Genomic DNA, 24,225 nt, shown 5'->3' with positions numbered 1-24,225 from the left:
GGGTGCGGCAGGGTCGCCGCGATGTGGCTCAAGCCCGAGGAGGTGTTGCTGAAGAACGCGCTGAAGCTCTGGGTGACCCAGAAGAGCAGCTGCTACTTCATCCTGCAGCGGCGCCGCGGGCACGGCGAGGGGGGCGGCCGCCTCACCGGTAAGAGCGCGTTGGGGTGGCTCGGCCCGGGCCTCTCCCCGCCGGCCCGGCCGCGGCGCAGGTGGCGGCTTCGCCCGGGCCGAGGTGGCCCTGCCTCGGCTTGCTTTTCTTTCTCCTGCGTTCCTCCTGCAGCTCCCGTCGGTGTTGGTCTCGGGGACTCGCGGGCTGGTGCCTTTCTCCAGGCGAGGCAGGTGCCACCTGGCCCGGGAGCACCTGGAGGACGTACCTGGTCCGCGAACTCGGGGAACGCAGGCTCTGGAGCTCGCCCGGAGGCAGCCCCGGGTGGGGATGGGCCGCTGTGCCGGGCCAGTTGCCCCAGGGTGCTCCTGGGCAGGCCCCGACTCTGCCATCTGGACGCAGCGGGAGCTCCAGGTGGTTTCGCGGCTGGGGACCTGAGGCCAGCCGGTGACGATGGGCAGCTCGGCAGGCCCCAGAGATTCTGGACTTGCTCACTCCGGAGGCAGAAACCATCTCCGCTCCAAGGGGAAACTGAGGCAATACAGTTCTAAGCTTGTGATCTTCATAGCAGAGTTGAGCAATGTCAGTTTTTTTTTTTTTTTTCCTTCTCTTTTCAGTGGCTTCTAAGGAACGATAGGTCAAAAACCCTCAGTCTTTGAAGTTGATGAAAAACAAGGTATCCCCCCCCCCCAAAAAAAAGTGATGATCCAAAGCTTTTAGAAATTGGGGCCAGTTTGCATTAGCTGGAGCTCCTGTTTAAGTGGATCAATGGAGAACTGCTATATTAAATCTGGGGTATCTAAATGAAACTTTCAGATAAGGAACCGGAATAACAGGGACTTTAATGATCCTGTCACAGCCTTCTGTGGAAGAAGGGGGCTGGGGGAATCAGAGGACCAAAATTGTGTGCTCAGGTTAATTAACTGTTGGTGATTGCCTACTCTTGAGCCAATCTGGGGAGGGCCCTCTGGGAATAGTCTGTTGGGGAAACTGAGGACTGTGCCACTAAAACCGCAGAACCAAGCGCTACACTTTAGCTTTAGAGAAAGCTGGCAGTTGGGTTTGTTGGAGTGACTTCCCTGGAACCTCAAGAGTGAGAATTTTCAGGGTTCTAGGTAGGAAGGAGTGGTAGACAGTGGAGGGTTCTGAACTGGGCAGCTGGGTGACCATTAGGCCTGGTGAGCAGCAGGGACAACTTGGGCAGCAGGTGAGCTTAGTGGGAGGAGTTACTAGAGGAGGGTGGAGGCCACTGGGTCCTCTGTGAGCCCCAGAGCAGCACAGTGGGCCTTGGTTCTGGACCAGGGAGTAAGAGCTTGATAGAACCCTGAAAGTTGCAGCAGAGGCCAAGAGGCTGGAGAGGGATGGGTGAGGAGAACACTGAGGATAGTGGCTGTGGCTGAACATTTATGATACTTTAAACAGGCTATCTGGGCTGTACATGGTCTCCTGTAGTAGAAGGGCTTGGAGACTTGTGAAATGGAACCCTAAGGAGAGTTTGTCCCCAAACACTGTCATCTACTGTCCATCTGTCTGTCCACCCACTTAGTTCATTGACCATGTGCCATGTTCCATGGGCTGCTTTGGGAAAGAACCACTGGAGCAAGTGAGCAAAGGCCTGCATGCAACCTTCAGATTACTTGATGTCTAGTAGAGTCCAGACATAGAGGGCAAAGCTGCCCATTGTACCAGGGGCGCTTCAGGCCAGCTTTCCTTGTGGAGACTTTATGACTCAGGTGTCCAAAGTCCGTTTGTAATGAATTCAGAGTTCTGTGGCCACCTTCCAGCTGTAGGTCTCATGTTGTAATACCTGTGGCCTTGGTCTCCCTTGTTTCTTCTGCTTGAACTAATGAGTATTCAGAAATTTTTCTCTTTCTTTCCCTCCCTCCCTTTGCCTTTGAGACAAGATCTGAAACCATAGCCTAGACTGGCCTCAAATTCATGCTCCTTTTGCCTCAGCTCAAAATTTTCATAAAGGTAGTAAGATAAACAGAAAAAGGGGAAAGCCCACAAAGAGAAGGCACATTATTTCTGAGAGATCTAGAACCTCTTGTTGATTGTACAAGGATGACATCTCTGTAGCTTGACACTTGACCTTTGAACATTTAGCTCCCAGCAAATGACAGGGATTGAGTAGCCCAGACTTAGCATAATGTCTTTGAGCTGGGCTTCACAGGTCCACTTTGAAGGTTGTAGTTGGGACTGACAGGGCACTAGGGCAGCTCTGTTTTGGTTGTTGGTGGAAAATGTATAAGTCAAATCCGGCAGAATTTAGTGTTGTAAGAGCTTAAGAGAGCTGGGCACACCTTTCATCCCAGCACTTGGGAGGCAGAGGCAGGGATCTCTGTGAGTTTAAGGCCAGCCTGGTCTACAAAGTGAGTTCCAGGCCAGCTGGGGCTATAAAGAGACCCTTTCTCAAAAAGACCAAAAAAAAAAAAAAAGATGGGGGCTAAAATGACAAGGGTTGGGGAGGATGGCTCTAGACTTTTGTTTGGAGGGAAACCAGTAGATTGGCCAAGAGAGGCTGGAAATAAAAATGAGAGAGTGCAGTAATCTTTTGTTTCGATGCTAAATTTGTAATGAGGTAGTAGGAGTTTAAACATACAAAGGTCAGAGGATTAAAACAATTTGGAGTACCCATCTTCAGCGATACACACACACACACACACACACACACACACACACACACACCCCTTCTATACATCTCCAGTTGTGTTTTTCTCCATAACTTTCACAGTCTCTTCAATCATTTTCTTATTAAATTGCTTGCTTATAGGGCAGATATTTTACCTCTGGTGGTACCTGGTACATAAAGTTTGCTCAGTAAACATCTCTAGGAGGAAGGAATACATGGATAAATACACAGAGTGTGTCCCCCCTTTTTGTTGCTGAAAGTTGGGTGGACATCCAGATTGAGGCTGAGCTGATCCTGTTTAGCTGGCAGTCTGACTGCTGTGGGAAGCTGGAGGGGGTGGGTGGGAAACAGAGTTGATGTAGTCCTCTTCCTCCCCCTTTTCCTCTTTTTCTTTGTAGCTTCTGCTTTGGGGATGTGGGGAAGGGTCATGGTACTGACTTTTCAGGTGGTCAGCAAAGGTGAGTAAGACAGTGTTATCCTTACCACCTCCTGGGACCCATTTCTGCTTCCAGGGAGGGGTGACTGGAAAATGAAATCCTGGGCTCTGGGTAGTTCTGGGAAGCTTCCACCTCCTCAGGTTAGAGCACGGTGAGTTCTGTATCTGAGCTGTTTCCAAAGCTCTGCTGACAGAAGCAATTTTGCTACCCTGGGAAGGAAGTAAACTTATAGTGTTCACTTGGATACAGTCTCCAGCTTGTGGGAATAATTCTTAGGAAAGTTCAGTGTGCCCTGGGAGAACAAAGAGCAGAGAAGTGAGCCTGTGGGAGGCAGTGGACAGAGAGCACATATACCATCTCCACCCCTGAAACCCTTAAAGCAGTGGGGATCAATGTAACTCCAAAGCTGGAGTACCCTTGCCCAGATGTGCCCCCGAAAGGATTTTATTTTAGTTTTCAGTATTTGATTCTGTGCATTCCTTTATAATCTTATAATTGTTTTCCCAAAGAGGTACGATATTATAAAGTTACAATTCACTGCATTTGTAGTGGAGGTGGACTGACTGATTCCCTAAACAGGTCAAGGAAAGGATAGGGCAATAGTTGCAAATGGTGGATAATGCTGGCTTTGGCGTCAGGATGAGTCTGTTACCACCCTGGGTTACCTTTATCTAGTTCTTAGAGCTGGAGTTGTAGCCCATTGCTAAGATGGGGCCATGATGAAACTACTTTGGAGGGTTAGAAATGGTCCCACGTCAGGCTTTCCTTGCTTGGTTTCCACCAGCACAAGGAGTCCCATAAAAGAAAGAGTTAGAATTGAGTGGCATATGTCAAGAGCTTACTCATGCTTAGCACCTAATAGTTTTGGAAACAGAGAAGTAATAGTTTTTAGAAAATGAGTATACACTTATAAATGTATAAAGAAGTTTATATTGTGAAAGATGTAAGAGATACACATTTACTTTTTAAAAAGTGTATTTCCTAAGCATTCTCTCTCTTTTAATGTTTTAGTTAAATTTTTTTTTTTTTTGGTCTTTTTGAGACAGGGTCTCCCTGTAGCCCCAGCTGTCCTAGAACTCACTATGTAGACCAGGGTGGCCTTGAACTCACAGAGATCAGCCTGCCTCTGCCTCCCGAGTGCTGGGATTAAAGGCGTGTACCACCATGCCTGGCTAGTTTAAAATTTTTTATGTATATATCTGTGTGAGCGAATGGCATTTGTGTACAGGTACTTTTGGAATCCAAAAGAGGGCATTGGATCCCTTGGAGCTGGAGATACAGGGGGTTGTGAGCTGCCTGATATTGCTGGGAATCAAACCCAGGTCCTCTGCAAGAGCAGTAAGCTCTTTTTTTAAAAAAAATTATTATTATTATTATTATTATTATTATTATTTTATCTTTTTGGTCTCCCTGTAGCTGTGTTCCCCAAGTGCTCTTGGGTGTGGGTCTATCCCTTGGAGTCTGGTCAACCTAACAGGTATCATGCTTGTTAAGGAAACTACTGACTCTCTCCCAGCAGCTATCAACTGCCAGTTGATCCTCATAGGGCTCATGTGTAGGAGTGTATTGCCTGCATGTATGTGAGTGCACCCGTGTCATGCAGTGCTGTGGAGGTCATAAGAGGGCTTCAGATTCCCCTGGAACTGGAGTTAAGGACGGTTTGTAGCTGCTATGTTGGTGCTGGGAATTGAACCCGTGTCCTCAGCAAGAGCAGTCAGTGCTCTTAACTGCTGAGCCATCTCTCCAGCCCGAAGCAGTAAGCTCTCTTAATTGCTGAGGCATCTCTCTAGCTCCTCTCTCTTTCTAAGACAGGGTCTCATTCCATAGACCAGACTTACTTGAAACTCAACTACATAGTCCCAGGTTGGCTCAGATTTTACATTGTATCTCCGTCTATCCAGTGCTGGGATTACCAGAATAAGCTACTATGCCTGGCTTCTTAAATGTATCTTAAAAATTAAACATTTGAAAACATTGCTGGGCTAAGTATTGCCAACGACCAATGAAAAGGCATTTTTTGACCTGTGTGGTGGCTTATGCCCATGTAATCTCAACACCAGAGAGGCTGAGGCAGGAGCATTGATAGGAGTTTGAGGCCAGTCTGAGCTTCATAGTGAGTTGTAGGGCATCCTGGCCTGGAATAAGATCCTGGTTCACAAAGCAAAGCAAAGCAAAACAAAACAACAAAAAAGGGAAAGGCATTTTGAAGACTTGGTACAGGGCTTCTTTGAGTCCATGGAAGAGCCTCACCTGGTATCTGTCTGTGCATTGAGTATAGGCAGCTTGGGCATTGGTGAAGCCCAAATTGGGGCTGTCTTTTTTGGCTATTGTCACGGCTAGTTTTAATTGTCAACTTGACACAACCTAGAATCACCAGGGGGGAGAGTCTCGGTGAGGGATTGTCTAGATCAGGTTGGCCTGTGGGCATGCCTGTGAGGGATTTTTAAAAATTCGTTAATTGTGGTGGGAAGAACCACCCTCAGTGTGTATGTCCCTATTTTAGGGGCTGGATCCTTAGAGGTATGAGTGAAGAAAACAGGTAAGCATGCATGCCTCTATTTTCTCTCTGCTCTTCCCTGTGCAGGTGATGTGTCTAGTTGTGACAAGGCCCTGCCTTGTCTTCTCTGCAGTGATGGACTGTAACCCGAAATTGTGGTCTGAATAAACACTTTCTCCTCCCCTAAGTTGTTTTCTGTCACAGCAACAGAAATGAAACTAGGACAGCGGGTATGTCTGGCATTGCCTGAGATCCACTCACGTAGCTGAATTTGTTGGTGGTTTGTGTTTCTACCAACAATGAAACTCTTTGGCTGAACAGGGAAGCCCGTAGCCCTGTAGAGATGTCCTGACGTCGCCTCTAGAGATTTATCTGCTTTGGTCTTGTTTCCCCAAAGCATCATAAGGAAGAAATAGAGAAAGTAGTTTGCATTGAGGTGCACAAAGCTGAAAAATTAAACAAATAAAATAATGTTACAACTTTAAGGACTGATAAACCATTAATAAAAACATGGAGATGTCCAAGAATTGCATGTATTGAGAGCACAGCAAGAATGAAGCATCATAGATCATCAAAGACATTCTTGTCACTCTGGGGTATCCTAAGAGATCCAGACCATGGGTGATTTGATGATCTTGACCCCGAATTCTGGTGGTATTGGGTAAGGAAAGGAGTTGCTGAAAATGCAAATAGCAAGTGTGATAATACTTTACAGGTTTTGTTCATCACTCGTATCAAAAAGTAGCCTGAGTGTGTGTGCATTGCTCTTTGGGATTTCCTGGGTTTCCCCTTCGCTGTGTCCCTAGGCTGCTTCTCTCCTTTTTGCTCTTAAGTGTAAGTCCTCCAGAGTGGTATTTCTCTGCCAGGGGAGAAGCCTGCTGTCCTGGCTCCCCCCTCTGTCCCCCTTTTCCCCCACGCTTTTCACCTCCCCTGACTCACAGTTACTCTTGTCGTCCTAAATTCCGCTTCCTGGAACTGTCCGGCCTGCCCCTTGCATCCTCTGAAGTTGAACCATCTAGTCTTCATGTACCATTTTCTGCTTTCCATCATGACGAGTCCTACCTCTGTCATATTTCAGCTCTTGGTGGCTTTATCTATCTAGAGCCAAGCAGAGCATGAGCTGTGTGTACTGTAGGGAGTCCCAAGCCTCATCTCTCTGCTGTGCTCTAGTGCTGGTGTGGTTCTTGCCACTGGAACATGCTTGGTAAATATTTGTTGAGTGCATGGGTATCCAGGCAGAACTGAGTTGAGAAATGTTTCTTTTTTATCATCCTGGAAATGCAAAGTCTGCAGACCCTAAGAATGAATAATAGCATTGTTCCTAATTCCTCCTGCCAGTGTGGTATGCTGGAAGGACTGGTTACTGGCTACAGTGTGTTGGCTGGACCAGCTATTAGAACTGCCCATAGGAACCTTTACAAAATGATTTTGCACTGAGCCAGAATGATTCCCCCAGTTCCCTAGTAGTGAGTTAACTCAACTGTATGAATTTGAGCCCTTTGTACTCCTGAGTGCTTGGGTTCCACCAATCTACTGTATTTTATTTTATTCTTCCTGCTCTCTGCTTTTTCAAAAGGAAAGAAAAAAATTGACAAAATAATAAATATCCTCTTATATCTCCTTGTGAAAGGCTGCACTTGTGCATCATTTTCCATTTGAAACCTGTGTGAATAAGATTACATATGTAATGTAAACATAAAGAATAAATAGTAGAGCAAGTCCTGTGTACTTACCACCCATTAGCAAAACGTAGAGTATTCCCAGTGACTTGACTGCTCACTTCTGGGCTTCTCTGCTTGCACTGCCTCCATCTGGATTCTCGTGGCAGCCCTGCCCTGAGTGCCATGTTGCCACCTTTCTTTTCTTTCTAGTTTTATCAGGCCTATGTTTATTCTACTCAGTGCGTTTAGATATGTATAATTTTATAACTTTATATAGGGGAATGATTCATAGCTTATCTATTTTTCAGCAACATGGTTACTGTCTTTCCACAATAAAATGTTTCTCTAACATTGAGCCTTGATGGTGCCTGCAGTGGAGGAAACTTGGTCACAGTAGGAACCAAGGAGTGACAGGTAGGGCAGAAGGAAATCAGAAAAGTCTATTTTCCCTTGCCGAAAGGAAAGGAAGTGTGTATAGGAAAGAGGGAGGGACCCAGTCTGCATACAGTATGAAGGAGGCCAGTAAGACCTTGGGAGCCTCCAAGAGAACAATTTGGGTACCAAGAGGTGTCCACCTGGGAGCATGCTGAAGATGAGTGGCTGTCAGGGAAGCAGGGTTGGAACATCTCTCAGGTGAGATATGTTTTTTGGTTGTTGTTAAAAGTTTATTATTTGTCAACACACAGCATCTGGAATGCTGGAGCTAGAGCAGTGGTGAACTTGGGGATGAGCTACCAGGCCTAGAGCTGGGTCACAGCAGGATTTGAGTAGTCAGGAGCAGGTGAAACATATGTGAGGGACCCTCAGTTGCTGTTTCCCAAGGAAGATTTGTTTTTGAAATCAGGCCAAGTATTCTGTAAGAGAAAATTGCCTCAGAGAATCCATCAGTGACTTCCTGTGACATAATAAGAAACACATAGTCGGTGTCTCCCTGGCACAGAGCTTCTAAAATTCCTATAACTTCCTGAGCCACAGGGTGTTAGGAGAATCTTTTGTGCCAGTAATTGGCCTTTGACCCCAGTTCCTGACTCAGAGTTCCTAATCCTTTAGAATTTCCTTGTGATAGGGGCCTCCGTTATTCTAATGAGGCAACACAAGGGCTCCTGAGTGGGGATGGTTACCAGAAGGACCAACTGTGATCAGAAGCTTGGAGTTAGTTCTCAGCTTCAACTGGAGCTCCTGGTGACACAAAGGGGCTTTAGGTTGAGCTAACGATTGAATTATTGAATGATGAAACTATAAAAGTACCTGAACAAGGTTGAAGGACTTTGCAAGCATATCCACATTGCCAGTGAGATTAGTGCTACCTAACTTCACAGGGACAGAAGCTTGTGGACTTGGGACTCCTGGACCTCACCCAATGTACTTCTTTATCTGACTCTTCTTTATCATATCCTTTATCGTATCCTTTATAATAATCTGTTTCCTAGGTATTGAATATCAGGAATGGGCTGTGGTAATTCCTTGTCTATACCTGATTGGTTAGAAGTACAGCAGCAACCCTGCAATTGGCAGGTAGTCCTGTAGGAAGGTGTCTTTAACCTCCAGGGTCTGCAGGAGTTCTAGGTCATTGGTGTTCAGATTGAATTGTTGGGTACCCAGTTGGTAGCTGGAGAGTTGGAGTCAGTTGATGGAGGAAGAACTCACACACCCTTCGTTCAGAAGTGTTGTGTATAGTAGTCTAGTAGTGCTCCCCTCCCTCCACCAAAGAATTAACTAATTAAAATGGAATCCAAGGATGTTGGCTTAGCACTGGACATAAATTGATTCACTTGGTAAAAGGAATTCTTTGAGAAGAATGTGGCATCTTAAAAATTGGGTACATTGGGCTGAGGGTGTAGCTCATGCCAGAAGCCCTGAGTTCAAGCCTTATCACTGAAAAAATTTGAGTAATGTTACTTGCCTGACATCTTCATGACACGTGGTGCCCGTATGTTGGATGCCCTTTATGCTGTCTTGTCTAGGGCAGATGCTGGTGGGAATCTTTCCTGGCTTTGCTGAGTGATTTTTAGGGTTCCTGCTTTATCTCTCTCTCTCTCTCTCTCTCTCTCTCTCTCTCTCTCTCTCTCTCACACACACACACACACACACACAAAGACACACACACACATACTCTTGTAATAAATAACATGATCAGGATTTAAACGATGCAGTTTATTTCTAGATTCAATATCATTTCTACAAATTACATAGACTAACCAGGAGATATGGCTGTCTTGAATTATTGTGTTAATTTTTTGATGCTGTAACAGCTTACCTGACATATAGAACTTAAGGAGAGGAAAGGTTTATTTTGACTGATAATTTCAGAGGTTTCTTACTGACCCCACTGCCGTGGGCCTGAGGTGAGGCTAAGCATTATGGTTGAGAGCATGTGGTGGAGCAAAGCAGCTTGCCTTATAGTGAACAGGAAGGTGAGAGGAGGGAGACACCCCAAAGAAAGATAAAAGTTCCCAAGAACACTCCATGTCTCCATGTCCTATGTCATTTGGCTGGGCCTTATACCTTAAAAGTTCCAGAACCTCTTGGGAGAGTGCCAGTTGAGGACCAGGCCTTCAACAGTGAGTCTGTGGAGGACATTTCATATTCAAATTGTAACAATTAATGAATTCATTTAAGAGCGTTTTGAATATGTCTGTGGCCCATTGACTGGGATATAGGGGAGTTTTCTATAGAAGTGCAGGGGCATTCAAATAGGATTTGCCTAATAAGCAAAAGTAGAGGGAACTGGGCTTTCTTCCAAGAGAAGCAGTATTTGCATGACAGAAACACCTGTGAGTCATGAACCTGTGAGTCCTCTCATCACAGAGAGATTGTGGGACACAGAAGTTAGAGTGGGTCCTCAAATCTCTTATATTGCTGTTTTGCTGTTACAATTAAAATTAAATATAAAACCTAAGCAAGGCTTAAATCTTGCTCACGAACCTATAGATTAATAGTTTGTTCTTAGAATCTGTAGCTTGCAGACCATCGTACATGTATGTGTCTAGGATTCAGTCACAAGGATTTGCGGTTAGAAAAGATCAGGTTACATGTTAGTGAATTCAGTGTCTCCAAACTCTCTGTAGCACACACTTTTGTGTCTTGCTTTAATATGTAACAAAAGATCTGGACACTCATTCAGGTTTCAGAGCAGCTGGGGCTCAGTGCATACAGTTTAATGTGTGTTAATGTGAGATCATGTTCCAAAATCAACATGAGAAGCAAAGGTTGCTTGAAATGAAAACAACTCTAGAGCTAGCAGGCCACCTATTTCTTGTTAACTTGACCATATCATAAGGAGGTGCTGGGGAGACTGTGCCCCACAAATTAATGTGGGGCATTCTCTCTTCCAGTAATGGACAGTCCATGAGAACTGTGCTGTTCATGGTGTGTCAGCCAGTTCATATTGTTGAATTTGATTATTCAAACTTGAGATGCATGGCCACTCTACCAACTGGGAGTTGAAGACTTCGGGGCAACTTCACACCCAGGGGAGGCCTTTGTGATATGACCCTGAGGCAGCTTCATAGCCAGGGGAGGCTAATTTGACAGCCTACACTTTACTCTCAGAATTCACGCTTTTGCTGTATTAACTGGGGAGTTGCTATTAGGCGAGGTCATTGGTGGCCTATTTTCCTGGAGCAATAGTGCTGATTTCTGCTGTTCGAATGGGCTGTAACCACAAGGTCTGAACTAAGTGGATGCTGTTTTGCCTTCAACCTTCTGCTCATTTTCATTTGTCCAAATAAAACATTTAGATTTGGGAAGAAAAATAGTTGAAGAGCCGTTGTATGTGATACTGCAGGAGTCTCTGTGGTGGCAGTCTCATTGCACAAATGACTTTCCTGGGTTCTTTAAAGTTTTAGCTGCCTGATTTGTGCATTGTTTGGTCTAAGGGATTCTCTTTTTCATAGTTTTGGTGTCACAGGTAGGTCATGAAGCAGAGTTCCAGCAACTGTGTCCTTTCCCCCAGAACCAGGTAACCGGCACAGGTGTCCCACAGTGCGTTATTTTGTTTCTTGCTGGGTAAATTCTCTTTCTGGTTCTTGAAGCTCCATGAATTTGCAGTTTGAGCTGAGTTTGAGAAAATGTTTTGGTCAGGCCTGGATTTGGAAGGTGTGACAGAAACAAGGCTGGGTCCTATAAGGCAGCCTCAGGTATCTAAGTCTGACAGAAACTGAACTGGGTTCAGTAGAACAGGGCAGGTCCTGGAAAGAGACCTCAGGGGACTAGTCAACCCCCCTGACCCCCCCCCCAAAAAAAAGAAAAATGAAGTAGGCTCAGTAAGATAGGTTGAGCTCCTGGAAGGCAGGGAATTGTGGATTTCTCTGGACTCAGAGAGTCTGGAACTCTACCTTGTACTTACTCCATCAGAGTTAGCTTATGCTGCTAAGTAGGTGTGACAAGGGTCACTGTGGGAGGAGAAGGCATATATATGACCCTTTTGGGGTTTGTAGTGACTACCTGGGTTAGGTAGAAACTGGGTCCGGAGTACCTGGCTTTGGAACTCTACCCAGTTTTATGTATAGGAATTCCCCAAGACTGTGCTTCTTTTGGAGGAACGGATGAACCTTACAGAAATTACAGTGGCCACAGTGATGGAGTTCTGCTGTGGATAAAATTGTCTTATTTATAGAGCACATTAGAAAAGAAGACTCAAAAACCCCAGGAAAACAATGGGATGTATTATTATTCTTGAGACAGAGTCTATGTAGCCCATGCTGGTCTTAAAACTCACAGCCCTTTTGAGTACTGGGATTCTAGGCTGGGGTATATGGGGTTTAAAAAGTTTATTTACATGTGTGTGTGTGTGTGTGTGTGTGTGTGTGTGTGTGTGTGTCCACATACACATGCACAGGCTTGCCACAGCTCATGTATGGGGATGAAAGGACAGCTTGTGGGAGTCAGTTCTTTCCTTCCACCATGTGGGTACTAGGAATTAAACTCAGGTCATCAAGCTTGGTAGCAAGTGTCTTTACCTGCTGGGCCATCTTATTGGCCCTGGGATATATTTTTAAAATTAGCACACAGAGAAGACTAGAGAGATGATTAAGAGCACTGGATGCTCTTGCAGAGGACATGGATTTGGTTCCCAGTACCAACGAGGTGGCTAACAGTCATCTGTAACTCCAGTTCCAGGGATTCTGATGCCCTCTTCAGATCTCTGTGGGCATTACATGACATGGAGGGTGCACTTACATACATACAGGCAATACATTCATACACATAAAATAAAAATTATAAGTGAAATATTAAAATTAGCACACAGAGACTTTAAAAAAAAATTAAATGGAGAGGGAATTGTTTATAGAAGTTGAGCCCTTAGATAAGTGGGGTCTGCTGCTTTTACCACCTGTATGCCTTAGTTAAAATCTCAGGCTTAGATTGATAATCAAAAAGATCCTAGTTTAATGTAGAAAATGCTGTGTCTGCCTGTGTGTTAACAGGCCTTCTCCCAGAGGAACAGAAGCAGTTAGGGAGCTGCCTGCTTTTGTTATTTTGATACCAATATTTAGGGAAGGAAGCTTATTTATGAAGGTATCTCCTTCTCTACCTGGAGCAGCGGGAAGATTAAAATCACTGAAAGACTTTATAATGAAGGCAAGGACATGTGTCTGCAACAAGTCTTGACTGTTGACAGTTTTTGTTTTGGCTTCCTACTTAAACCTGATCTTTGCCTTGGCAGAGAATGGCGTTTTGGACTGAAGTCTGACTTAGAGCAATCAGGAGGCAGTTCAGTCAAAAAAAAAGGCAAGGTTTCTGGATTCAACCCTTTTTCTGAAATGAACAAAACGGGCAGGGGGTGAAGAAAATATCCACAGATGGAATGGTCATTAGGACGGATGAATGGGCTCCTAGAAGAGTGGAGGACGGTCTGTAGCAAGGGCTGTCTGGGCAAGATGAAATTTCTTCTCCTAAAATTAGAATTAATTTTCCGACCAGTGCTATCAGCAGTCTTTTTGGATGACCTGTCTTTCAGTGCAGGGAACTTTAGTCTATTTGAAGGCCCTCTCTTTCAGTGGAAGGAACTCATCTTTGCATTTTACTGTTCTTTGAGTGTCTTTGGGTGGTATTTCTGAACACTTAACAGCTAACTTTGAGCAGCTCAAGCACATTTAAGATGAATGTAGATGAACATTTGTCATGAGCTTGTCATGGTTTTGAGAATCTTTAACTTGAGGTCTTGCAACGTGTTGACTTAAAGGGTAGATATTTGTGAATTGTCTGCGTCATCTTTAAGAAAGTCAACTACTAAAGCTTATGATAGCATCAATGTGATCTTACTAGTAGGTGACTGCTCAGGTGCCTTTATTGCTTGAGATAGACTATCAGAGATGGTTCTGAAAATAGCTCTTCACTGCTTTTGGTGAGAAATGAGGTATGTATCCTGATTGGAAAGTATTGAGTCATGAAGAGTTGAAGTGGTTGACAGGCTGATGGTGTGTGACGTTTAACAGATGCTTGGCCATTTAAGTGTAACACATTCCACTAAGGCACAGGAGGTAATGACAAGGTGGATATAGTTTCATCCCCCATGAGAGCCGTAAGTAAAACAAATGCATGTATGTGGTGAGAAAATACAGAAGAAAACAGACGGTCTGTTCCTTGTCGCCTGTATTAACACATGCAAACCAGTGAAGAGTTGACTTGAGCTCCCTGTGCTGCTCTCCAAAGTGTGGTGCTGCAAGTATTTGCTAATGAGCAGTTCTGCTCAGGGTTCATCTTGGTTTTGTGCCGTGTAGGATTGCTAGGTAAACTCGGGTCTGTGAGTAGACATGAGAAGAATTGTCTGAGGAAGAAACATGTTTCTAATGATTTTATGAAATGATGTTCATTTTCAAATTGCTGAAGTAAAGCTACTCAAAATTTCTTGCTTCCTCGGTTGTCTCTAGAAATTAAGATGACTAGGCATTGAACTCTGACTAATATAGGACAGTTAAAAGTAGAAATAATTCCTGTGGGAAGAATGAAAGACTTCTCTTTGGCAACTGCAGCTACAACAGATCAGTACACAGAATTATAATTGCATTGCTTGTGAAACAAGGCTCTCTTGGCCATTTGGTCCCATTGTAGCTGGGTCTGGGCTTGATTAGTCTTCTGATGATTTAGTCTTCTGTTGGAAAGGTGAGACTTTTCTTGTATGTCCTTTTGAACCCTTGTCGTTCTTCTTGGATGACTGCTGTTTCAGTGCCCTATGGTCTTATTTGATCAAAGCTTTCTTTTTCTTTCTTTCTTTCTGGGAAAGGTTCTTACTGTAGCTCAGGTTGACCTTGAACTCTCTGTGTAACTGAGAGTGACCTTAAATTCTTGGTCCTCTGGCTTCCATCACCCAAGTGCTGGGATTCAAGAGTGAACCATCATGTCTGACTTGATGCTGTTTTATTAAATAAAACTTGTTGGGAGGCTGAGTTTGTGGACTGGACACCTGCACTGGCCCAGCATACCAAGAAGATGTAGGGTTAATCATAGTGACTGAGCTTTGCTGGGAGGAGGCCCAGTCACTAGTTAACTAGGTCATAACTAATTGACTGGTTGATTAAGTCAATCAAGTAGTTTTCTATGCCTTAGTCATTCTTCTGCACATGCTGTCAAATCACATTATTGGTTGGAGTTCTTGGAACTTGCTGTGATCTGAGAGCTGCCTGATTTGAAAATTGTTTTTGTTTTGCTTTATTTCTTCAAGCAAGTTCTACTAAATATAATCTGAGGAATTTTCTTTTTAGTGATTTATATAATAGCAGACTTATTTACTTTCTTTGAACTAAACTTTATAGGAACTCTAATAACTATAAAACAAAGCCAGAGATTGGTCGTGTTGATGTCTGAAATCTTTTTAAGACTCAAGACCAGAGTCCCCATAGCAAAATGTCCATTTATACCAGAGAAACCATTAGAAAGTGTGGTGGTGGTGGTGGTGGTGGTGATGATGGTGATGCAGGATGGGAGTAGCTGATGGACTTGGACAGAGAGCTCATAATCCCAGAAGTGTTTGACAACACACATTAATATACTCTATAGAACACTGTTGTGTGCATTCCTAAGAAGCTTTATTTAGAATTATGTAAATTATAACTCTTCTCAGTAAAACATTAGAAAAATTTTAAGTATGGAGAATTCTATTAAAGTTTCTATTTTCTAAAAAAAAGTGAAATAATTGATCATGGAACTGGAGACATTCATCCACTCAGATCAAGTTTTTTTTTTTTTTTAAACCCTTTAAGTAATGTAGCCTAAATTTTAAATAATAGAATTGCCTGCTTTACAAACTAAAAGTAACTTGGTTGATCAAAAGGAGGGGGAAGGGGACTTTTCAGAAATGCCAACGTCATAAAAGACAAAGGTGGTAGAAACAGTTCTCAATAAAGGAGCCCAGAGACATGGGACAAACAGGTTGTACTTAACCTTTAGTGGGTACTGGAGAGAGGGCCAAGCACTGCACATGACAGCTTTGGTCAGTTGGAAAAGCCGGAATATGAAGGATAAAGTGTTGCATCAATCAGGTGAGGTGTGCACACCTGTAATTCTAGTGCTCAGGAGGGTGAGGCAGAAGGATTGCAAATTCAAGGCTAGCCTGGGCTGTATAGCAAGACCATCTCAAAAAACCAAAACAAGATAAAGTAGAACAATTGAATCTGGAATTCACACATTTGATTGAAGTGTGTTTTTAGTCTAGCAAAAACATACTTGTATTAACAACCTTTAGTATATTGTTACAAGGAAAATAACTTTGTGAGACTGAAACCAACTACTCCCTGCTTTTATTGAGACAGTAAGTTTTATAACCTATGAGCTGTGTTTTTAGAGTCAAGATTTCTTGGGGTCCTGACTAGATGGTTTATTTTATGCGTATATCGGTGGCTAGTTCCTCCCACCCAAGTTATGAATGACTTCATTGTAGGACAACTTAATCTTATCTATGCCTGTGTGGAACAGTGTTAATTAGGCTTTGGTTGTGGCTCATAAACAGTTCAATTTAAGAAAAGGAAGATCTAAGAAAGGGTCATTTGGAAAATGTTTACCATGAGCCTCTGTGTACCTGACTCTATTCCAGGCTGGATATAGGGCAAGCAAAAACCTGACCTCTAGGGACTTGGAGGTCACCTTGGAAATCTGGGGCAGAGCTCTCAGGTATATACTGTGCATCCTGCTAAGTATGATGGCCTGGTGTCATTTTTCTGAAACAAGTTTAAAACATTTGGTATTGTCTTCATCATATTCCAAGATGTTGGCTTTTTGTAGTCCTTGTTGTTGAGAACAAACATCTAGTCAAGGGCATCTGGGCCACTGAGCTGTTTTTGCGGCTCTTACCTAGTTTAAGTGTATTAACTGTGAGTCTGGCGGTGAAGCTCCAGGAATCGGAACAGGCAGCTTTGGTCCCTGGGAGGCTGGCTGACCATTCCTGTCCACTAGGGACTGAGGCCTGTGGAGTGTGTATATGCACAGCTGGGGTGGGACCTGCACTGGGCTTCAGGGTACAGACACCTGTTCCATGAGCTCAGCCCTTCTAAGCTCTGTGGAGGTGGTGAATAGATGCTTCCTGACCTCTCCTGCCCTTGCTCCCTTTCGTTCAGCCGCCCAGCTGCCTTCTGGAGGCAACAGGGATGAAATAGACTCACTTCCCACATAAAAATAGCCCTAGCAGCTGCAGGTTCAAGGCTCCAGATCCTGAGGATGGCTGCCTCACTGCTGCAGCTCCTGCTCACCAAGTTCCACAAAGGTCATGGCAGGTCCACAAGTAGATAGGATTGGAGACCCTTCTTCATGTAGATGAGAAAGCTAGGAAGAGATTTAGTGACCTGCCTGGGACAGAGATGGACTCACTTTTTAGTCACTGATTTGAGGTTAGCCCTTTCCAGCAAAACAAAGAAGTATCCAAAAAGTAGGTTCCCATGACTGCCCCACCCCCAGCCCAATTTGACTCATCCATAACTTGCTCCCACTAAGGAAATGCACATTGTGTGTGTATATGCTGTGTGCACAGCATGTGTATTCAAAAGAGATCCCTCCCTGTTTTTGAGGTAGCGCGTTGTCCCATAAACCAGGCTGGTTTCAAGGTCACTCTGTAGCCCATGTTGCCTTTGAACTTGCCATTCTTCTTGCACAGCCTCTGAAGTGCTGGGATTGTAGACTTATAGACGTGTATCACAAAACCTGGCTGAAATGGTTTAACAGTCATAAAAAATATTGTGATGGGCTGGAGAGATGGCTCAGTGGTTAAGAACACTGGCTGTTCTTGCAGAAGACCTGGGTTTGAATCCCAGCACCCACATGGCAGCTAACAACTGTCCGTAACTCCAGTTCCAGGGGATCCGACAGCCTCTTCTGTCCTCCACAGGCATTGCACAACATGGGTGCACTTACCTACATGCAGGCAATACACACGTACACATTAAAAAAAATTGTGGCAAAAATATAGAACATACCATCTATCATCTAAACCATCTACGTGTGCAAGTTCAGGGGCATTTAGTAGAATCATAATGTTGTGCAGTCATCACCACCATCTGCCACCAGAACTTTTTATCTTCCTAAGCTGAGCAGCTACCTATGAATAAGCCACTCCTGTTCTCCCTCCCCTCAACTCCTACCAACTTCCAGTCTACTTGTTGCCTTTATGAATTTGAGTACTGTAGGTCCTTCCTCTAAGTGGAATCACACAGCATTTATCTTTTTTTTGTCAGTTTTTATTTCACTTAGCATAATGTCTTCAAGTTTTCCCAGGAATATATGTAAGGCTGATTAATATCCCATTGCTTGCACATACCATGTTCTATTCACTGTCCATTGAAGGACTTTTAGTTACTCCCCTCTTCTGACTATTGTGAATAATACTTCAGGAAAGCAGGTGTGCTAGCACAGCAAGTATCTGTCTAGGGTGCACTCTCATTTCTTTCCAGTGTGTATCTTAGAGGTGGAATTGCTGGATCATGTGGTAATTCTTTGTTAAATTTTGAGATGACCTTGACTTTGCATCTGATTCTCAGTTCCCACTGACTTCTGTGGATTGTACATGGAGGATCACACTTGATTTGCTGGGGTGGCACCCCTCAGCCCTGGACTCTGGTTTCCTGAGGACTCTCATCTTGGCTCTTGAGGTTCTTATTTTTCTTTTAAGGAGGAGTAAAGAATTGAAAGGGAACTGAAGTTGTTCAGAGGCACATTGAAATTTGTTTAAGAAAAAAAGCGACAGTGTTTTCAGGTTTATTGTTGAGTCTTTTGTTTTGGGTTTCATGTATTTTGTTTTTATAACTAAGTTCTGAGTGAAATGCCAGAAGCTAATTTGGCTTTGGAGAATTTTTCAGCATGTTCTCAATTATATCTGTGAGTGAGTGTTACTAGGGGAAAAAAATAAGACTTGCAGGAGGCAGGGAAAATAATCTTGTTTCTGTTATTCTGATGACCTTGGGCCTTGGTTTCCTTTTTGATGAAATTGAACCAGTAATACATAACCAGTAAGTGTTATGAATAATTGGGAAAGTGGATCTGAACTACCTGGGGTAGTGTTAACAGGCACTGTGCTTAGTCATTAGCGTGCCCTAGCCTGTCTATTATGGGAGTGTTGGAAGTGATGTGTTGTCCTCAAAATTAAAAAAAAGAAGACTCACTTTTATTTTATGTGTGTGTATGTGTGCCTGAATATATGCATGTGCACATATATGGGCACCATGGAGGTCAGAAGAGGTGTTGGATCCCCTGGACCTGGAGTTACAGGCATTTGTGTTTTGCCCAGTATGGGTGCTAAGAACCATGCCTTGGTCCTCTGCAAGAACAACCAAAGCTCTTAACCTCTGAGCCATATTTCTAGCCCTTGTTCTCAAATTTTAAATGTATCATGTAAACCCTGTGGCGAGGGTTGACTTTCATCCTCAATCTGTAAAGCGAGAAGTAGCAATGGGAAGAACCTAGGGTAGAACTTGGGGCCTGGGTTTGAGCCTCACGTATGCAGTCCTGTGCGTGGCACCCTCCTTCAAGTTCATGGTCCTCACCTGTCAGATGACGACAGACCTCTCATCTCCTTGACTCCTCCTGCCTCAGAGTACTTTGTGTCTAGGAACTCTGTTCCCCTCCCCCTAGATGGTAAATGCATTGCCTCATGGGATATGAAGTGAGCAGGGTTATTGAAAAGCTCAAAATGGAGTGTCTGATATTCTAAGGTCTACTTCTTCAGGGTCACAATTTCCTGTTGGCAGTATGGTGTCAAGTCTCTGTGGCACAGGATTGCAGTACCTATGTGAAGTCGGCCTCCAAAGCCCTGTATCAGCAGGGATCTATTCAGAAAGTAGAACCTGGAGGGGTAGACTGAGCTTCCATGTCTACTATTGAACTCATGTTTTCCTTTTTGTGGTGCTGGGGATTGAACCTCATGCCTACCATTTGCTAGATAAGTGCTCTATGACTGAGCTACGTCCCTAGTTCTGATTTTTTTTTTTTTTTTTGAGACAAGGTCTCACTGTGTAGTCTGGCTGGCCTGGAACATTGACTGTGTAGCCCAGGTTGGCCCCAAAGTCATGACAATTCTGTCTTATCTTGTTGGGATGAATAGCATTGTCATGTATGGTCAAGGTGAGAGTTTTAAAATAATGCATGTAGATGCTCCCAGACCTCTAGGCTTTGCATCTCGCTGTTGTACTGTGAGATCTCCACACCTCCTCTCTGAGGGCTATTTCATATTATTGTTAGGTATAAAAAGACAGGAAATTTTGCCTAATACACGTTATTGCTGATACTGTGGACTGTGGTTTGGGGGTTGCTTTTTGCAGAGGATATCATTGGAAGTAAGGCCAGGAGGCCACTCCAGGACCTTCTCTAGAATAGAAAGAAGGATTTTAGTGGCTTTGCCAGGCGTGGTGGTACATGCCTTTAATCCCAGCACTTGGGAGGCAGAGGCAGGTGGATCTCTGTGAGTTTGAGGCCAGCCTAGTCTACATAGTGAGTTCCAGGCCAACTCAGATTAAAAAAAAAAAAGAAAGAAAGAAAGAAAGAAAGAGAAAGAAAGATCTTAAAAGAAAGAAAGAAAGAAAGAAAGAAAGAAAGAAAGAAAGAAAAAGAAAGAAAAAAGAAATAGGTGGCATTGTACTGTAACAGGTTTGGCTGTGCTGTGCTTTGTGGAAATAAGACTCTGGAGAGGCTTTTGTCTGTGTGTGTGTGAACATCTTTGTATTCTTTCTCAAGTTCCTGACTGCAAGGGCTTCATAAATCTGTCAGAATGGTGTTCAGAGTCCTGCAGTAATCATGGAAAATGTGATATTTTCCACGGTTTTTCTTTTCAGACTCATCTTGCCTCATAGGGAGTGGTGGTGAGGAGCAGGTTCAGGAATGTGGGGCTGTCTTGTCAGAATCTGAACTCTGGCCTAAGTACCCTGTGGGCTCTGTAGGTGCTTGCTTGGCTGGAGAACACTTGTTGACCAGAAGTGATGTTGGCCAGAGGAGTGGCCGGAAGGCTGCTGGATTGTTTGGATGAGTGCATTTGTCATGGGAGACAGCTTGGGGTTTTGTTTTTTAACGAGCATAAAAATATTATTTGCTCAGAGGAAATTGATTTGCACATGGGTGTCATGGACCTTGGTGCTCATAGATTGTATCTGTGAGATAGTTTGGTCATTGGAAAACTTGGTTCTGAGGCTCTGGAGAAGGCTCTGACCCTCTGGGGACAGCATTTGGCTTCCTGTGCTGTGCTGTGGGAAGCCCTCCCCTGTCCCCTGATGCTATGAGAGGATTCTCTGGCCCACTCAGCCCCTTCATAACTGGTTGTAGCATTTTTTTCCCACAGCCTCATAAGTAACTACCAAATAAGTGTCCCCCTGATACCAGCCCCTGGCTGCATACCAAAATGGGGATTATGTCTTGAGAGTTGGAGGGGAAAAGCCAAGTTAAGTCTGGTCCCCAGACCAGCCTTGTCCTTTGCATTTGGAGAGAACAAGCCTAATTTGCTTTCCATCAGCTATGGGTTTACTTGAAACTCCTGCCAAACCCCTGCATTTACTTCAGCCACTGATTACACACTGAATTAACCCAAAGTGTTTCCTTACATTTGAAGACGGTTTAAAAACATTATTTGAGGGAATTTGGAGGATAGCGGTGTGTGTTTTCCCTCTTGGTTGCCCTGCAAATAATCCTTTAGGTTGTTCAGATTTCCCAAAAGCAATTTCTTTGGGTATGTTCATGCGTGGATGCATATTTTCATGAGCATGTTTTGCACATGCGCATATTTGCATGTATGCATATTTGCATGTATGTTTCTGTATGTACGTGCATGTTTGTGTGTGTGCAGGTGAGAGGTCAACCTCTGGTGTCCTTCCTCGGGAGCTGTCCACCTTGGTTTTTTGAGAGAGGGTCACTCCCTGGAACCTGGGCTCAATGATTAGGCCAGACTGGCTGGCCAGGGAACTTCAAGGGATCCTCCTCAGCAAGGATTACAAGTGCATACCATATGCCTTTTGTGTGTGCTGGGGATTGAACTCAGGTCCTCATGCTTGTACAGCAAGAACTTCACTGACTGAACCATCTTCCCAGCTGCAAAAGAGATTTTTAGGAAGGCTTTCTCATGAAACCTTGAGATATTAAGTGTACCTGAGACATGGCACTTTAATGCTAGTTTGTGTCAAGATAAAGATATTTCATCATTGCCCATAAAGAGAGGAGAAAGGATTGGGTTATTTCTGTGGGAGACTGTAGTGAATCTGCTTCCTGACAGCCTTCAGGCTTGCGCAGGAAGGTGCTGCAGTTCTAGCCGAGGCTTAGAGAGGACAAGTTCTTTGGCTGGTGGAGGTGGAGGGTTTACAGCTTTGTTCTTACTCAAGAGCTCCTTGCTGAATCTAAACAGTCAGCGCTGAGGTAATGAGGCTCCCTTTTTACCAGGCTGACCTATTGCCCCAAGAGTGTGCTGGCATTGTGCTCTGAACTGCACCCACAGTGCCCTCTTGGGGAGTAGTAGACAGAATCAATCCCCAGATGAAAGTGCTCAGATAGTTCTCCCAGGTGGCTGTTGGGGGAAGCTAAGCATCAGGTGCACAACTTTCCCAGTCACATGCTCTGCTGTGGAGCAGGCTTGAGTGGCTACCTAGGGAAGCCACAGTGTCTGTATTCACAGTCCGTTGTGCATCCTGCAAGATTGCCACAAAGCATGTTAGCATCAGTCACAGCCCGTCACTCCCACAGTACTGCCCAGCTCTCAGGCTCTTTGCACCTTCTCTGTCTGCTTGATTCTTCTGTTCTGACTAAAGTATTCATGAGGCCTTGGCCTTGAGGCGAGCACAGTGCTCCTGGGACATAATATTGTGCTTTTGCTTTTTATTGGCCTGTGTCACGTGGCTGCCCCAGGTGCTGCTGGCCCTAATATTGTGTCCAACAGAGGCCATCATACATGTGAACACTCTTACTGTGTGGCAGAACACCTTTTATACTTTGACCAATATTTGGTGCCTCCATAACATCCCTATGACTCCTGCACCAGTGCGTACGTCTTGGCTGGCAAGTCAGCATCATAGCATTCAGGGCTGTTTGTTTTTTGTGACAGGATCTTATTATATAGCCCAAGCTGGCCTTAAAGTTTTGGTGACCCCTGTGCTAGGTTATCAGGTATATACCACCACACCCAGTTTATGTGGTGCTGGGGCCTGAACCCAGGGCTTTGTGCACACAGGGCCAGCATCCCAGCTGAACTGCATTCCCAGTCTCAGTACACCTCTTTATGCAGGATTTCACAGCTGTATCTATGTGATTGTGTGGAAATAAGGACCATGGATGCCTTCTGAGGACACGGCCTACCCCCTGCCTCAGGCAGCTGGTGAAGTCTATTGGGAACATAAATTAGTCCCTTAGAAACTTGGCTGCCAGTCTAAGCATTGTGCTGAGAGGCTGCTTTGGGGGCATTCTCCTGGATGTGAGTACCAGCTCCTTCTTGACTCATGTGCTGTGTGACCTTACACCAGCCTCAGAGCCTCCTTGAATGTTGGAGATGGGGCCTCACTTACTTCAGGATAGAGGAGGAGGTGTGGGAAAGCTTATGGCAGTCGTTGCATGTGTGATATGTGATAGATGTTAGGTAATGAAGGAGTGGGATGAAAATGACTTATGTTCAGGTAGGCACAGCTGATAACTTTATAGAGGTTTAAGACATTGCTCTTTTTTTCTTTATAATTCCTCTTGGACTTCTTTTTTCCTGACTCATTTTCTTCTTCAAAGTCCTCCTGATAAGAAGCTTGAATATGTTCCATTATGAACCCTTGTTCTTTTGGGGTCTCTTACTGTTCATTGACATTGTGTAACTTATGTCCAATATTTCTGTCCTACTAAATTTCAAAAGGGCCAGGGAAAATAACAAAATAGAAACAGATAAGAAGGCAGTGCTTGCTGACCTCCATCACTGAACCTGTCTGCTTTTCTGAGTTCTAACTCAGAAAGTGTAACCTGACATGTGACAGTGTCTTCTGAACAGGACAGGAACATCCCTCCCATGAATTGTCAGCAGTATGGTTGTCTGTACTAGACCTGCAAAGAGCACCAGTTAACATGCAGTCATGGGTTGAGGAAAATTTCACAAAGCCCCACCCCTAGATGAAGAGCTATTGGCAGCCAGTGGCTGCTGAGGGAGAATCAGTTTTTCTTTTTTCAGAGATCCCAGTCCTAATTAGTGTTGTGGAGTTCAGGACCACCAGGAAAGATGACACAGAATCAAAGAGTTCAGAATCAGTTTTATTAGAGTTTTAAGGAAAAAGAAATCCTTAGGGCAGGCGAGCTAGTAATGTTGGCAGCTGCCTTGAGGAGGTGAATGGTGGGAAGAAGGAAAGAAAGCCATGAAGCCGTGCAGGTTTAGAGCCTCCCTGGAGGTCAGACACAGGGCTGACTGGCAGCCACATGGCTGGGAGAAGGAAGCTTTAGAGAAAGTAAAGAAATACAAGATGCTAGGG

The 24,225-nt window shown here is 44.4% G+C and overlaps 1 protein-coding gene across 1 annotated transcript in view; it reads left to right on the top strand.

Annotated features, from left to right (window-relative positions):
- Positions 1-8: 8 nt before the first annotated feature.
- Tbc1d8 (TBC1 domain family member 8) overlaps positions 9-24,225 on the top strand; it is a 107,891-nt gene continuing 83,674 nt past the window's right edge. The window contains exon 1 of the mRNA XM_008845880.3: positions 9-148. Within this exon, the coding sequence (XP_008844102.1) occupies positions 22-148 (127 nt within the window). The 5' untranslated portion in view covers positions 9-21. The remainder of the gene's footprint in view (positions 149-24,225) is intronic.

This window comes from Nannospalax galili, unplaced genomic scaffold, assembly GCF_000622305.1.
Source record: "Nannospalax galili isolate Female #2095 unplaced genomic scaffold, S.galili_v1.0 scaffold182, whole genome shotgun sequence".
NCBI classification, from domain to species: domain Eukaryota; kingdom Metazoa; phylum Chordata; class Mammalia; order Rodentia; family Spalacidae; genus Nannospalax; species Nannospalax galili.
The sequence above is the reverse complement of the archived record's forward strand: the minus strand, read 5'-3'. Positions and strand labels throughout refer to the sequence as shown.